Raw genomic sequence first — 16684 nt, 5'->3', positions numbered from 1 at the left:
AATATTTTATGTATTTGAATTCATTACCATATGGTTTGGGTTTTGTTTGTTTTTTGGTGTAGGCATATAGTTGAAATACACTTACACTATATATTTTTGTAATCTTGAAATATAACCCTTAACACTAGACACAAGTGATTGATTTTTTTTGTAATATTGTATTTGTACTGTTGAATATATATATATTTTTTCCTTTTTAGAACAAATATAGTGAATTATTCTGTTTTTAAACTACTTGCTGAATTAAGATCCAACAGTATTAAATCAACAAAGTGTAACCAGTGATTAGTTATATAAAAATAATATTCCTAATAAGTATATAATGTTATTTTTATATATTTAATTTGTAATATGTAATATTACCCTTAACACAGACCAAAAAAATTAAGTTCCTTATTCAAGCATCTATAAAGAGCTGTCTCCAGTTAAAGATGAAACATTTTCTCCAAATTTTTGTCTTTTTACTGTGGTCCCCAAATCTTTTCAGACAGTTGAACCCAGATTTGGTAAATCTAATCCTCTTCCTTTCAAAAGTATCTAAATTAGATCAAGTGAACATTAATGCATAATGGGTGTTAAACATTAATAGAGAATGACTACGTTGGAATGTATGATTTATTTCTACCAAAGAGTGGAATTTTTTAAAAATGTGCTTAGCACTTCCAGCAGGTAAATTGCACTGAACTGAAAGTCTGGAATCCAGCTTTGAATTTACACCTATTATACTATCATTTATCTTAATAAGAGATGAACTAAAATTTCCAATGATTTTCCATTCTTCTGTCCTCAGATGAAATAGTCATGTTGAAAAAATCATTAATCTTAAAGTGGTGACAGATAAAAAGAATTTAGTTTGTTGTCAGTACTTCTCAACTTAAAGGTTAGGTCAGCCATGGTTTATGTCATGACACTGATAAATTTTTCTAATGACCAGAATGGTTTGATTTGTAATAGCTTTTTGTTTTGGTTTTAAGGAATATATATCTTGGTTATCTGACTTCATCCTAAAGATGCATTTTTTTCTACTTTGCATTGTTTCTATTTTATAACAGAGACAAAATTATAGAGCAGTAAGTAATATGTGGTGTTAAAATATGCATTTTAAAGAGCTTTCCATGAAAACTTAAAAGCAGAATTGTAAAGATAAAAACTTGGCAAAGGGATGAGGGAAAATGGTTAGGAATCATTGTGGTTTAAAGAGGGTAAAGATTTCTAGATGCTGTTTAATATACTGAGGAGGTAGTGAAGGTATAAAATCAGAAAAAAGGCAGACAGATCTCCTCATCTCAGGAGCAAACTGTCTTTGAAAATTCTGAACAATGTTCAGTAAACCAAGGGTCAAGGTAAGTGTTTGGTGGAAGATTCTTTTAGTTAAAATTCACTCAAAATAAAGAATAAAAATAGCAATTTTAATGGTATCATCAGAAATAGGCTATTTCGACTAGTGATATTCAGTCCTTTCTTAAAAGTGATGCAAATCTAGATTTCTCATTTCTTGTTTTCCCATGATTTTAGTTCTTTTACTCTTTTTTTCAAAATACTTTTAAGTTCATACTCAGTCATGTTATTGGAGGAAATAGACTTAAAGAGAGGTTGAAAGCCATTTATAAAAAGTGGTTGAACTTGTTCCCTTAATTCCTTTTTCCTGGATTAATTTTAGTCCTTTTTAAAAAATAGAAACTATTTAAATGTAATTAAAAATTATTTTATCTAAGTAAAATTACAGAGGGGAAAAGATTGTAAGCAAATCCATTGCTAATAGTGGTGTATTTCTGATAGAATTTTGAATATTTGTTTTTCACTTCTCCAAGTTTCTCTGCAACATGATTTATATTTGTGTATAACACCAGTAGCCAATTTATTTTTTAAAGTAATGCTCCTAATATAAATAAGAATCAGTTTTGAAATTTTTCTAAAGTTGTCTTATTTAAACTGGCATCTACTGGACTTTTTAAAATATAAAGTGCATTTTTAAAATATGCCATTTTTCTTCAAGGTAAGGATGTAATTAAGCCTAGTATCATCTAATGCAGATCTCAAATAATACTCTTGGACTATATGCCCTTCCTTTGAAAGTAAATCTGGCTTATTTTACTGATATGCTGCTTCTGTCTTCTGTTTAAGCCTCTTCAAAGCATTTCCCTACCATATTGGGCGGGGTCATTACTGTTTAGTAGGATTCCTAAATTGCTAAAGTTTAAACTTCATGTAGACACCTTGTGGAGTCATGATACCATATCTTCACTATTAGCCTTTTCTGATTTTAGAAGCTTTCAGGGAACCTGAAGAATTACTTGTTCTGATTTTTTTTTTTTTTCCAGATTCAACACCCCAAATCAGGGAGAAACTGTAAGATTAAATGATGACTACATTTATCAAAGGCTGTATCTTAAATTCCTTTAAAGGGAGTTCACTACTGTGTGATTAAATTGAGAATTGTTTTCTTTTATTATAATACACCTGGAAAAAATTCCCTTCTAAATATTACTATTTACAGCATTAATTCACATGTAAGCAGTCAGTCGTCTACTGAGAGAATTCTGAGCGAAAGTGTCTTGCCACTGTTGTCCAGAGCATATTATTTTGCACCTCTTCTGTGAAGGTGAGGAAAATGGCTTCTTGTAAGTTACTGTTTTAAGTAGTACAATTCAAAATACAATATTTTAACAATTTGTTTTATATAAATACACTGGATACCTACATCATAACTACAGTACACTGGTGAGTATCACATCACTGTGTCTTTTTGGGTAGATTTCTCACTTGCTTGTCAGTGTTGTTGTCAGTCACTGAGAAATCCAAGTACATGTGTGTTCTTTGTATTAGCATCATAGTGCCAGAAGAATGGATGGTGTGTACCTGGTAACCCACCCTATAAGAGTTAGTATGCCTGATTCTTGGTTAAATTATCAAATGCTGGATGTTTCATGATATCCCCCCCAAAAGTTTTTATCTATTATATCTGAAAATGCTTTTTTTCATCCTACAGGGAAATTTAAAAGGTAATGTTCAGCAACTTCAAATAAGACCGAATACTACATTGATCTGTTTTAAAACTACTTCTAAAAACATACATAGTATTTTACTTTTCTGGGTGGGTTACCATGTGCTTCAGAGACCTTCCTATGGTTTGCTAGGTCTCTGTGTTAGTGAAATCTGAACTTTGTAAGAGTTCCAGGACAAAGGGAAGGGGTAGGTATACCATTGTGTAAGGTTGCAGAGTTTATTAGTTCTTGACATCAATAAATTGTTTTCCATGGTTTCAATATTACAAGTTATACACAGATTTTGACTTGTAATTGTTATAATCAATACTGTAGGAAAAATGTTTTGCGGAAATAATGTAGAGTTTCGTTTTAAGGTTTCCAGTATTCTGAGTAGCTTTATTAAAAGAACATCTCTGAACTTGGGACAGATCTTGGCATTTCCTTCCCCCTCACCTCTCTGCTGTTGTCCAGCTGTCTTTGTAATTACTCTTGACTGTTGTCTCAGATGTGTCTTCAGTCATCAAGAGACAATTAAAAGTGGTTGGGGCCAGGGGCGCACCTTTCTCTATGCAGTTAGCATTTCCTAACTTACCATTTGAACTCTGGCAAGATAAAATGCCTCATGTTGACTCATGTCATTTTGAAGCTTGTCTTTGACCAAAATGGGGAACTAAGCCTATATTACCATCTTGCCTCACTAGTAGCAGTAACAACCTCACTCAGCCAGGTCTCCTCAGATGCATTTATTTATTCCCGAGAAAATGAGAGGTGGTTTGTAGGTTCGCTCATTGACTCTCAGGTTGGTCATTCCTTTTCTCTTTTTGAAAGACCATTGAAGAATCTACAGCAGGGGAGAATTACGTTGCAATTTTATTTTTGCTACAAACTGAAAAAACTTTGGCAGAGCTACTTACCTATTTCTGTTTTTCTTAATACAAATAGAGCTTTCAGCTTAATCTAGTAACACCATTAATTGAGTAGAGCAGAAGAGCAGTGCCATTTCGTTACCTTTTTTTAAAATGGAGTCATAATAATTTTTCAGTGACGTTTGGAGACAAAAACCATCATATACATTAAAAAAAAAAAAAAAAACCTGTCTACAAAAATACTGCTTGTGCATGCAACAGAACACTTTTTTTGTTGTTACCAGTTCAGAATGCGAAGAAATAGCCCAATAAACTGAAACTCATTTGAAACCAATTTGAATTATTTGATTCATCTCCCCTGACCTTTTTTGGTTTTTGGTTCTTAACCCCAGATCCCTTTGGAAAAGCACAGATAGAAACATTAAATTCCAGCAAACCTTTCACAGTGTTGTTAGTTTCTATAGCATATGACCATTTTGGACATTTAATGGTTTTTATCTGCATAGTATTCTTACATGATGAGAAATTTTCCTTGGTATTTCTTAAATCAGCGATTCAGCTGGAATAAGTCATGATGTGACTGCCACTGTACAAATGTAGAAACTGAGGCAGAAGAGGTAACAGTTTCACCAGAAAAAAAGGATGTTTTATATTTTTTTCTTTCAGTGAGTTACACCAGTCATCCTGGGAAGGAGAATTATAATCCAAAGGAATGACACTATTGTAAGTATTCTTTTCATTATTTTTTATGTGGTTTTAATTCATACTTGACCAAGCAATTAGAAAAGGCTGATTCTAGACACACTAATCAAACAAATGAATAGGCATCTGTACACAAATACACACACACACTCACGCTTGACATTTAAAGCCCCAGAATTTAAGCATTAATTTAATAATAAACAGGCTTTTGCAAGAAGTATAATGGTGGCTCTCTTTACTTGCATTTCTGGAATAGCAACTGCCTTTTATATTTTGATTTGTTTTTAATGCTGATTACAAAACTCAAAAATAAACATTTAGGTATATTTAACTAGTGTATAAACTGAAATTAAAGCCTTTGAATAAGACCTGTTAATACAGAAGTAGATTCCTTTCAGCATTAGAGACATTTGGATATTGAGATCAAAATGGGAATATGGTCCCTGGATAAGAGAACTTACTACTAAATTTTTCTTCACTTCTAAATAACACAATAAAATTCTATAAAAGATACTTTCAGAAACATATCAATTAAAATTTGCTCTTACTATACTTTAACTCCAGATTTGATTTTAATATGCTATCATTGGTTTGACCATTGCCTATGACAGGGCAAGTCGTATAGTTGGTACTCAATAAATATAACACAGAGCAAAGTCACTTAAAGAATCTTTCGATTCAGATTATCCTAGTGTATAAAAGGATTCAAAATTAATTTGGAATCCTGACAGCACCTATCAATTTGAGTCTGTGGAACCAGTACCAAAATAAACAAGAAGTACCATGTTCTTTTTATAAATGGAAATAGTTTTAAATATGCATTTCTTATAAATTACCACAATTAGTGGCAATAATAGTAGTTTGGATAATGAATGACCTTCAGTGAATTTACTCACTAAAGGATATTGAGGAATATATTTCATAGTTCATATGACTACTGTATATAGCAGTCCAAATAGGTGTTAGAGTGACATCCGGTCTCTTAAGATATCTTAAAATATTTATGTGTTTACAAACCTCTCAGAAACAAGTCAAGTTAAGCAGCTTTCAAAAGGCAAAATCTTGCCTTCGTGAAAAGGAGAAAGAACTGGTTAAAGTTCTATTATTCACAGTCTCTTGTTTTCAGTCTGTGAGTGCAGTAGTTTGTAAAAGCAATGAAGCTTCCCCTGAATATCACTTTCATGCCTCAAGATAGTTCGTTCTTCTCTAGGAGTGTCACTGGATACTCACCCCTGCAAGGTGCTGCATTTTATACAGCACGCAAGGTTTCAGGGAAAGCCTTTTTTCTTCCAAACCAAACCTGGGTTTCTTTAAGTAAAATATTATTTATATGAGACCAAAAAAAAGTACTGATTATTTTTAGAAAAGCTTATTTTTTTATTTAATGCAGTGAATAGTCAACCTTACCATTGAACTAAACATCTGAAATTTGATAGCATGAAACAGAAATTAGTCATCTGTTAATGGTTGCTATCCACTAGGTACATCGGAGGTGTTAGAATATCAGGCTTGTAGACATTTGAGTAGACAATGTCAGCACAGAACACAAATCTCACACAAAGTATAATCAAAAGTTATTTCAAACAAATTATTCCATCAGTAAACTTCCTGTAGCAACATCAACTTCATGAAGTATTACGTCTGTCTTAAACGATGATGGTATGCGGATGTAAGCATGTCATTATAAACATGATGCGCTAAATAGAGCATATTGAGGTCAAAGCCTTTCTGTAGAAAGGGAATTTAATTGACATTCTTTCAAGCATAGTGTATAAACAGATCAAAATAGTTTTATCATAAGAAACAGTATTTAACAACATAGCTTTAAAATAAAAATACTTTAAAAATCAACTTTGATGAGATTAAATTTATTTTTAAAGAATCTTCCTATAGAGTGAAATATATATTTCTCACTTCTGGCTTTTCTACATTTTTCCAGCATGACCCCCCACCTTCACCCTATCCCAGTCCATTGTTAATAAAGTAGTGCAAAACACTGCAGCAATTTCAACCAAGCTTAGTCCCCTACCAAGTCAGGGAAGTAAGACATTCTCACCAGATTCTCTCTCTCTAGAGGTATACTCCCTTGATATACCAGGAAGTTAGGTACAAAAACTACATGAGAGTCGGGAATGCAATTTTTAAGTATAGATTCTATGAGAAGTAGTGAAACATTTTCAAAGGCAAACCCCCTCCCCATAAGCAGTTTATTTTACAAAATAGGTTTTCATGCATTCATATTTTCAAGAATGATTTTTTTTCTATAAATGAATGTAATGAAACACTGGCATATCACTTAGCACACTGCATTCTCCTCTATGTTAAAATTCACACTAATAACAAAAATCATAATATGCATATTAAAGCAGTTCAGTAACCTAATAAGAAAGTAGATACATTTTTTTTTCTGTGAGAACACTTGAGTATTAAATATTTTTAGATGCACAGAGGCATAATCTGACACCAAAAGCAATATGGATTTAATTTGCTAGATTTTTGACAACTGAACTGGGTTGCTAATTTGCTAATTTGGCACAAATAGTGATTGGTATAAAAATCCTTATAGGCAATCATCATTTATAAACCTGGCAGTATTTTTTGTGTAGTCCTGTAGAGATTTTAAGGTTTTAGATGGAATGATAGAAGATTCGGAAATTTTCTTTGTAGGATTTCAGTGTGTGGAAGATTCTCTTGAGGAGGTGAATATACCTTCACTCATTAGCTTAAAGTCAGCCTAGTCATATCTAAATAATTTGCACAGGAATGAATATCAGGATCCGAATCTATGTTAAGTTGTAATGCATCTGTTCCATTATTTAGGTTCTGGGATCCCTCCTCCCTTTTGAAATGTATAAAACATAGAAAACCGTAACGGATTACTTTTTAGATAAAAAATAGTCACATTAAAAAAAAACTTTAAAATCAAATTGACATTTACATTTTATGTAGATTTAATCAGAGCACAGCTGAGCATTTAATATTCTAGTTCTTACACTTGTAATTAGAGAAATGTGTATCTCCCAATGTTACCATTCTTACATTTGTTGTTCCAATGTGTTATATTATTTTCCACAGCTAACAAGGCTTTCACGCAGCAATAGCTAAACCTTTATCAAATTGATTCTGTACAATGGAAGTATATTTTCAAAGACATATGCCTTTGTACACTATTTACAAATTCTCTCAATCATGGTAAAATGGCAAAATAAATAAAAAACAGAAAGAAAGGAAATGCAGCTCAGGCTGAAGGCTTTTCCTTTTATCTTCCCAAACAGATGCTGGTCTCCTCAGTGCTGGGAGCTGGCTAGCCAAGATTGTTTTTCTTCCTTTTACATGGGCTATGGGAAGGATCTGGTTTCAGTTCTTGGTATTGCACCTGTTTAAACAGAGTTCAGAGAAAGGCTGGTCAGGTGGCCACTTTCTGGCAAAGGAAGGAAAAGCAAAGGAATTGAGAGGAGACTATGCTTGGGGAAAAAGAAAGTGCTCGCTCTGGAAGCTGTATGCAGCTGGGATGCAGAAAAGGGAAATCTTGCCAGAATCTACATGAGAGCCCTGATGTGAACTTTGGTAACAGGCTGAGGTCTCTATTGCCTATACCCAAGTAACATTAAAAGCAGAACCATCTCCATCTATTTTGAAGGGCCGAATAATGGTTCTCTATAATTATTTATTGTGTGCTTGTTTAATATAAGCTTCATCTCCATCCAGCCCACTCTCATGTCTGATACCAAATCAAAAACTCAGCTGAAACAAAGGAAAAAGGTATTGCTGCAACCCAGCTTTAATAGTTTGATAAAAACATTTCTCATTTTACTCTGAAAATATTTAATGATCAATGGGCATTAATTAACCTCCAAGGCTTTCAAAGGATTGAGATATGCCCCGGTTCTCAAAAATCAGTTACTCTTTCCCCCTTCACTGATCTCTAAAACAGACATCTTTAAAACTCACTTAATTCATGCAGTTTATTTAAGGAAGTGTTTTTCTCAATATCTGCTGGCATACTTTGCTTTCACCATCTAATATTCCTAATTCCTCCTTCAGGTGATGGTGACTTCCCTTCACAAACTCCAGCTGAACCTTGGGGGAGGATTGACACCCTGGTAGGTTCTCTATGCAATGCCCTCTCATTCCCCAATCTTCTCTGTTAGTTCTTCTTGGATAACACCCCAACTGGGCTAATTCCTGAATGGCAAAATCTTCTACAGGCTTTATTAGCTTTACTTAGCTCTTTTAAATCCTTCAAAATTAAATGGATATAAAAGTTAAAACCTAATGCCACACTACATTAAAATGATACAGGCATACCTTAGAGATATTGCATGTTTGTTTCCAGGCCACTGCAGTGAAGCAAATGTTTCAAGTCACATGAATATTTTGGTTTCCCAGTGCATATGAAAGTTCTGTTTATGGTATACTGAAGTCTATTAAGTGTGCAATAGCATTATATCTAAAACAGTAATACCTTAATTTAAAAGTGCTTTATTGCTAAAAAATGCTAAACATCATCTGAGCCTTCAGCAAGTATTAATCTTTTTACAATAGTAACATGAATGATCAATGATCATAGGCCACCATAACAAATATAATAATAATGAAAAAGTTCAGAACGTTTCAAGAATTACCAAAATGTGACACAGAGACCCAGAGTGAGCAAATGCTGTCAGAAAAATTGTTCCAATAGACTTGCTCAATGCGGGGTTGCCACAAACCTTCAACGTGTAAAGAAAAATAAAAAGAAATATCAGTGAAGCACGATAAAATGAGCTATGCCTGTAGTTATAATAATGAAACCTACATACCACTTGCACATCTGAAGGGACTCTGGAAAGGAAGTCAAGTAGTTCATTATTATCAATTGCATATGGACTCCGCAGCTTTTTTGTAAATTTATTGATGCCTGAAAAAGTGACAGATCAAACATTATTGAAATCTATAAAGTTTGGAGTTCAAATACACATTTCTGGCAAAAGTGTTGTGGTGATTTAAAGATCCAGATTAAGCTGCCTTTATTTCAGCCTTGACTGAATGAACCAGTAAACCCAGTTTCCTTCCTTCCTTCCTTCCTTCCTTCTTCCCTTCCTTCCTTCCTCCCTTCCTTCCTTCCTCCCTTCCTCCCTTTCTCCCTCCCTCCCTCCCTCCCTCTTTCCCTCTTTCCCTCCTTTCCACCTTCCCAACTCCATGGCTGCTCTCTTTTTCTCTTTGTACTTCAGTGGCTTCTTCCCAGCAGGAAAGGCTTTCTATTTGGGAAACAAAAGGCACCTGGCCTATCTTGCCTTTCCCCTCAGTGTTAACAGTACTTAGAAGCTTTGCTTTAATGTTTCAACTGTGATGAAACTTGTCTCCCTACATTTTGGATTGGGATTGTTTTTAAGGCAAGAAATCTGACTTACTGGTTCCCCCGTTTCAAAAGATACTTTTTTTTTCAGTGGTGGGGAGGTGTTGTTATTATGCAAACTAACCGGGGTTTTTGCTTTTTCTGTTTTAATTTCAAAATGACCTGGAATGTGGAAGGGTTTACCACCAGCTTTAAAAAACTAAAAAGCTTTGAAGATGGTGACATATAAGGATCCCAAACACATCTCTTCCCACCAACATGCTGGATCTACAGCTACCTATGGAACAGCTACCTCTGAAAATAACCTAAAAATTGGCTGAATGAGTCTACACACTGGCCATCGTGAGAAGGCCCACATCGAAGCAGGTAAGAGAGGCAGGGACACAACCACACCATAAACCCCACCCCTAGCCTGAGAACCCACAATCAGGAGGGACTTCTCTCTGAGCAGTGAGGGTTTGAACCCCAAATCAGGCTTCCCCAACTTTTAAGAATTGCACCTGGAGAGATGAGCCCCCAAAACGTCAAGATTTTTTTCTTTTTCTAGTTTTGAGAAATAATTGACATACAGGTTTAAGGTATACAGCATGATGGTTTGATGTACACATATAGTGAAATGATTACCACAGTAGGTTTAGCTAATATCCATCATCTTGTATAGATAAAAGAAAAATTTTTTTTCTCTTTTTCTGTGAGTTTGGGCTTTTATTTTTGCTTTTTTTTTTTTTTTCCAATTCCACATATAAGTGAAATCATACAGTGTTTGTTTTTCTCTGACTTATTTCACTAACATAACACCTTCAGGGGCCATTCATGTTGTTGTAAATGGCAGGATTTCCTTGTTTTTTTATGGCTGAATAATATTTCATTGTATACCACTTCTTTATCCATTCATCCATCAGTGGACACTTAGATTGTTTCCATGTCTTGGTTATTGTAAATAATGCTGCTATGAACATGGGGGTGCAGATATCTTTTGGAGTTAGTCTTTTTGTTTCCCTTGGATAAATTCCCAGAAGTGTAATTGCTGGATCATATGGTAGTTCTATATTTAATTTTTTTAAGGCCTCTCCATACTGTTCTCCATAGTGGCTGTACCAATTTACATTCTCACCAACAGTGTACAAGGGTTCCCTTTCCTCTGCATCCATACCAGCATTTGTTATCTTTTTGATGATAGCCACTCTAACAAGCATGAGGTGCTATCTCATTGTGGTTTTAATTTGCATTTCCCTAGTGACTAGGGTTATTGAGCATCTTTTCATGGATCTGTTGGCTATTCGTATATCTTTGGAAAAATGTCTATTCAGGTCCCTTGCCCATTTTTATTTTTTTTTGTTATTGTATTGTATGAGTTCTTTATATATGTTGGATATTAGCCCCTTATCAGATATATGGTTTGCAAATATTTTTTCCCATTCTGTAGATTGTCTTTTCACTTTGTTAATGTTTTTTTTTTTTTTGCTATGCAGAAGCTTTTTGGCTTGATACAGTCCCACTTGTTTATTTTTAATTTTGTTGTTGTGTTTTAGGTGTGATTTTTAAGAACTCATTACCAAGACCCATGTCAAAGAACTTTCTAAAAAATGTTTTCTTCTAGAAGTTTCATGGTTTCAGGTCTTACAATCCATTTCAAGTTATTTTTTGTGACTGGTGTAACATAGGGGTCAAGTTTCATTCTTTTGCATGTGACTATCCAGTTTTCCTAGCACCATTTATTGAAAAGACTATCTTTTCTCATTGAGTATTCTCGGCTCCCTGGTCAAATATTAATTTACCATATATGCTTGGATTTATTTCTGGGCTCTCAATTCTGTTCTATTAGTCTATTTGTCTCAAAACATCTAGCTTCAGACACCAACTTGTGTGTTCAGACTCACCCTCCCCAGGGCCCAGCATGGATGCAGCTGATCCAGGGGCAACCCGATTTTGTGTGGGAAAGGATCATTTGCTTGTCATGAGGGGAAGGCATCTGATGTGAAACATATTCAGGGGCCTACCTGGGTACTCTTCAGGGACAGAGACTGGCAACCACCATCTTTTTTTTCTTTTCTGGCAGGAACCATCTCTCCCCGACTGCCTCAGTCCAGCCATTTGGTACCATCTTCATGCTCTCCCTCTGCCATGTTCCAGAGCACCAGTATCTCCCCGAAAGGAGCTTTCACACACATCTGGTGCCTGAGGTTTTACATCTGTGAGGCAGTTCAAGATGGTGACCTAGGACGATCGTGAACTCACCTCTTCCCATGGACACACCGACTCTACAGCTACATATGGAACAATTTCCGGTAAAAAAAAACACAAAAAACACCCCCTGAAAACTAGCTGAGCACCTCCTTCACGTGGGGCAAATGAGAAAAAGGCTATATTCAAGTGGATAGGAGATGCTGAGAATCTCACCATAAACCCCACCCCCAGTGCAGCTACCCACCATCAGGAGGAAACTCACAAACCCGGAGCTTCTCCCTGAGTAGCCAAGAGTTTGTACACCACGTAAGGCACCTCAGCTTTTAAGACCTGCACCTGAGAGTTGAGCCCTCAAGGCATCTGGCTTTGAAAGTCAATGGGCTTGCATCCATGAGACCCAACGTGCTGTGGTGAAAGGAGAATGGCTCTTAAAGAGCTCGTGAGCACTCACTCACCCCAAGGCCCAGCACAGAGGCAGCTGTTTGAAAGGTGCCCAGGTTTTAAGTGAAGAAAATTCATTTCCTAATCTTAAAAAGTTGGCCAGAGAGGCAGGGGCCTGCTGGGATACTATCTGGGGACAGAAGCTGGTGGGCCCCATTTTTGAGCTCTTCCTCTACTGCGCTTCAGAGCACCAGTGTCTCCTGGAGGGAAGCTTTTACCCACGTCTCATGTTCTGGGTTTTGTGGCTGCCACCAGGGGGTACCCCTTGATTGCTTGGCTCTGGAGGCCAGGGGACTGGTGCTTCTGGGTCCCCTGGAGCTATAACATTCGAGAGACAGTTCTTGGCAGGCTACCACCCCCCAGGGCACTGGACAGACAGCAGACTGAAACACACCCCAGTCTTTCCAAGAAAGAGCCCAATTTGCTTGTCCAGGAGCTTTGGCCTGAGGGGCAGGAATCTGCTCTGGCACACTTCTAGGAGCCTATGGAAGTGTTCTCAGGGAACAGAGGCCAACGGAGGCTGATGGATGCAATCTTTGCATTCTCTCTCTGCCTTGCTCTAGCTTGCCAGTATCTCCCAGAACTTCGGCTGGTGCCCCAATTTTTGCAACTGCTCTCAGGAGACACCTCTACATTACCTAGTTCTGGTGGCCAGAGGGGCTTATGTTTGCAGGTCCCAAAGGACTGTAAACAATAGAGAAAGAGGTCTTAAACAGCTAACACCCTCAGGGCACAGCAAGAAGTAACAGACCAAGGAGCTCAATCTCTCTGTGAAATGGGCCTATAATTTTATCATGGCAGGCTTCTAATTAAACACACATCTAAGGGCTGACTGTAAACCCTTCCGGACACCTCAGAGGGGAGCTCTTACACATGGCTGGTGCCCCAGTTTTTGCATCTGCCACCCAGGGGATGCCCCTTGACTGCCTGACTCTGGTGGTCAGGGGAGCTGGTGTTCCTGAGTCTCACAGGACTGTAACAATCAAGAGATAGTTCTCTGCAAGGTACCACCACCAGGCAGGGCACTGCACAAACAGGAGACTGAAACACACCCCAGTCTTTCTATGAAAGAGGCCTATTTGCTTGTCCTGGAGCTTTGGCCTCAGGGGCAGCTTTCAGGTTTGGCACACATCTAGGGACGTATGCAGGTGCTCTCAGGGGACACAGGCCAGGGAATGCTATCTTTGCACTCTCCCTTTGCTTCACCACAGCTCATCAGTATCTCCCAGAAAGGAGCTTATAAACTCATCCAAAGCCCTGATTTTTGTGACTGTCACCCAGGGGACACCTCCAGATCATCTGTCTCTGGTGGCCAGCTGGGCTTACACTTGCATTCCCACTGTATATATCTGCATAATTTAAAAGCTGCTGCCTAAGGGAATGATTTTCAATTAGCCTGAATCTAGGTGCTGCCTGAGATCCTCGTGTTTGAGACACTGACAGGTCTTCACACATCCTCAACTATGAGGGCTATTAAAAATAAAATAGGCTTGGACTTCCCTGGTGGCACAGTGGTTAAGAATCCGCCTGCCAATGCAGGGGACATGGGTTCGAGCCCTAGTCCGGGAAGATCCCACATGCCACAGGGCAACTAAGCCTGTGCGCCACAACTATTGAGCCCGTGTGCCACAACTATTGAAGCCCGCACGCCCTAGAGCCTGTGTTCTGCAACAAGAGAAGCCACTGCTCTCTGCAACTAGAGAAAGCCTGCACGCAGCAACGAAGACCCAACACAGCCAAAAATAAATAAAAAATAGAATAGGCTGCTTGGACAATCACAAAGGTTTGGGAGACAACTAAGAGCTAAGGCAAGGTTGAATGATAAGGTTCATCTCCTATGCAAGAGCACTACTTCAAGACTGGGAGAGGTGGCTCTTTCATCTAATGCATAGAAACCAACAGATTCAAGCAAAATGAGGAAAATGTTTCAAATGAAAGAACAAGATAAACCTCAGAGAAAAAAACCTTAATGAAATGGAGATGTTATTTCCCTGATAAGGAGTTCAAAGTCATGCTCATAAATACGCTCACCAAACTCAGGAGGGTATGGATGAACAAAGTGAGAAGTTCAACCAAGAGATAGAACATATAAGTACCAAATAGAAGTCACAGAGCTGAAGAATAAAATAATTGAACTGAAAAATACACTAGAGGAATGCAACAGCAGACTAGATGAAGAAGAAGAAAGGATCATAGAAAATCAGAGGAGCAAAAAGAAAAAAATGACAAAAAGTGAAGATGGCTTAAGGGACTCATGGGGACAACATCAAGTGTACTAACATTTGCATTATAAGGAGTCCCAGCAGGGGAAGAGAGAGAGAAAGGGGCAGAAAATGTATTTTAAGAAATAATGGCTGAAAACTTCCTTAATCTGGGGAAGAAAACAGATCCAGAAAGCCCAGGGAGTTCCAAATAAGAGAAACCCAAAGAAACCCACATCAAGACATATAATTAAAATGTGAAAAGTTAAGGACAAGAGTCATAAAAGCATCAAGAGATTAACAACTTGTTATGTACAAGAGAACCCCCAAAAGACTATAAGCAGATTTTTGAGGAGAAACTTTGAAGACTAGAAAGGAATGGCATAATATATTCAAAGTGCTAAAAGAAAAAAGACTTCCAAGCAAGAATACTCTACTCAGCTAAGTTATCCTTCAGAACTGAAAAAGAGAATTTTCCAGACAAGCAAAAGCTAAAAGAGTTTATCATTACTAAACTGCCTTATGACAAATGTTAAAGGGACTTCTTTAAGCCAAAAGAAAGTGTGCTGTAAGTAGAAAGAAAACACATGCAAGTACAAATGTCACTAGTAAAGGTAAATATATACTAAACATAGTGGCTTAATCATTTATAAAGCTAGTATGAAGATTGTACAACAAATATAGTAAAAATAACTATAACTACAATATTTAGTTAAGGGATACACAACAATAAAAAGGTGTAAAATGTAACATATAAAACAGGGAAATAGAGTAAAAATTTAGAACTTTCAAATGCATTCAAACTTAAGTTCTTGGGACTTCCCTGGTGGCACAGTGGTTAAGAATCCTCCTGCCAATGCAGGGGACATGGGTTCAAGCCCTGGTCCAGGAAGATCCCACATGCCACGGAGCAGCTAAGCCCATGTGCCTAGAGCCCATGCTCCACAACAAAGAGAAGCCACCACAATGAGAAGCCCATGCACTGCAACGAAGAGTAGCCCCCGCTTGCCACAACTAGAGAGAAAGCCCACGTGCAGCAACGAAGACCCAATGCAGCTAAAAAAAAAATTTTTTTTAAAAATTAAGTTCTTGTACATAAGCCTCGTGGTAACCACAAAATAAGAAAGCAAGAGAAGAAGAAAAGAACAGAGGAACTACAAAACAGCCAGAAAACAATTAACAAAATGGCAGTAAGTACATACCTATCAATAATTACTTTAATGTAAATGAACTAAATTTTCCAGTCAAAATACATAAAGTGGCTGAATGGATTAAAAAAAAAAAAAAGCAAGACCCTTCTGTATTGCTGCCTATGAGAGATTAAGTCAGGTGTAAGGACACACACAGACTAAACATGAAGGGATAGAAAAAGATATTCCATGCAAATGGAACTGAAAGAATGCAGGGGAAGCTATACTTATATAAGACAAATAGATTTTAAAACAATTTAAATTGGAAAGGAAGAAGTAAAACTCACTATTTGCAGATGACATGGTTTTTTATATATAGAAAATTCTAAAGACTCCACCAAAAAACTGTTAGAACTAATAAATGAATTCAGTAAAGTTGCAGGATACAAAATCAATACACAAAAATCTGTTGCATTTCTATACACTAACAATGTAGTATCAGAAAGAGAAATTAAAACAATCCCATCAAAAAGAATAAAATACTTAGTAACAAATTTAACCCAGAAGATGAAAGACCTGTACACTGAAAACTGTAAGACACTGAGGAAAGAAATTGAAGAAGACAAATAAATGGAAAGGTATTCCCTGCTCAAGGATTAAAAGAATTGATATTGTTAAAATGTTCATACTACCCACAGCCATCTTCAGTTTCAATACAATCCCTTTCAAAATTCCAATGGCATTTTTAACAGAAATAGAAAAAAATCCCAAAATTTGTATGGAACCACAAAAGACCCTGAATTGCAAAGCAATACTAAAACAGAAGAACAAA

General features: G+C 36.7%; 1 protein-coding gene and 1 long non-coding RNA gene across 7 annotated transcripts in view; one reads left to right on the top strand and one right to left on the bottom strand.

The window, feature by feature from the left end:
- Positions 1-400: 400 nt before the first annotated feature.
- The window catches only part of LOC113617328 (uncharacterized), a 30625-nt gene continuing 14341 nt past the window's right edge, over positions 401-16684 (top strand). The window contains exons 1-5 of one of the 2 annotated variants that reach the window (XR_003431585.1): positions 401-2602; positions 4520-4576; positions 8600-8658; positions 10070-10259; positions 11953-14071. This is a non-coding gene — a long non-coding RNA (uncharacterized LOC113617328). Of the gene's footprint in view, positions 2603-4519; positions 4577-8599; positions 8659-10069; positions 10260-11952; positions 14072-16684 lie in introns of those variants that run through there. The other variant, XR_003431586.1, reaches the window with a different exon arrangement.
- MCTP1 (multiple C2 and transmembrane domain containing 1) overlaps positions 4610-16684 on the bottom strand; it is a 361361-nt gene continuing 349286 nt past the window's right edge. For 4 of the 5 annotated variants that reach the window (XM_027100597.1, XM_027100599.1, XM_027100600.1 and 1 more), the window contains 2 exons: positions 9358-9455; positions 4610-7931 (listed from right to left, as the gene is read on the bottom strand). In XM_027100597.1, coding sequence (XP_026956398.1) covers positions 7860-7931; positions 9358-9455 — 170 coding nt within the window. In that variant the 3' untranslated portion in view covers positions 4610-7859. The remainder of the gene's footprint in view (positions 7932-9357; positions 9456-16684) is intronic. The other variant, XM_027100601.1, reaches the window with a different exon arrangement.

Source organism: Aethalodelphis obliquidens, unplaced genomic scaffold, assembly GCF_003676395.1.
Source record: "Aethalodelphis obliquidens isolate GAN/ISIS:26980383/991018 unplaced genomic scaffold, ASM367639v1 scaffold4, whole genome shotgun sequence".
Classification (NCBI taxonomy): domain Eukaryota; kingdom Metazoa; phylum Chordata; class Mammalia; order Artiodactyla; family Delphinidae; genus Aethalodelphis; species Aethalodelphis obliquidens.
Note: the sequence above shows the minus strand (reverse complement) of the source record. Positions and strands in the feature narration are given on the sequence as shown.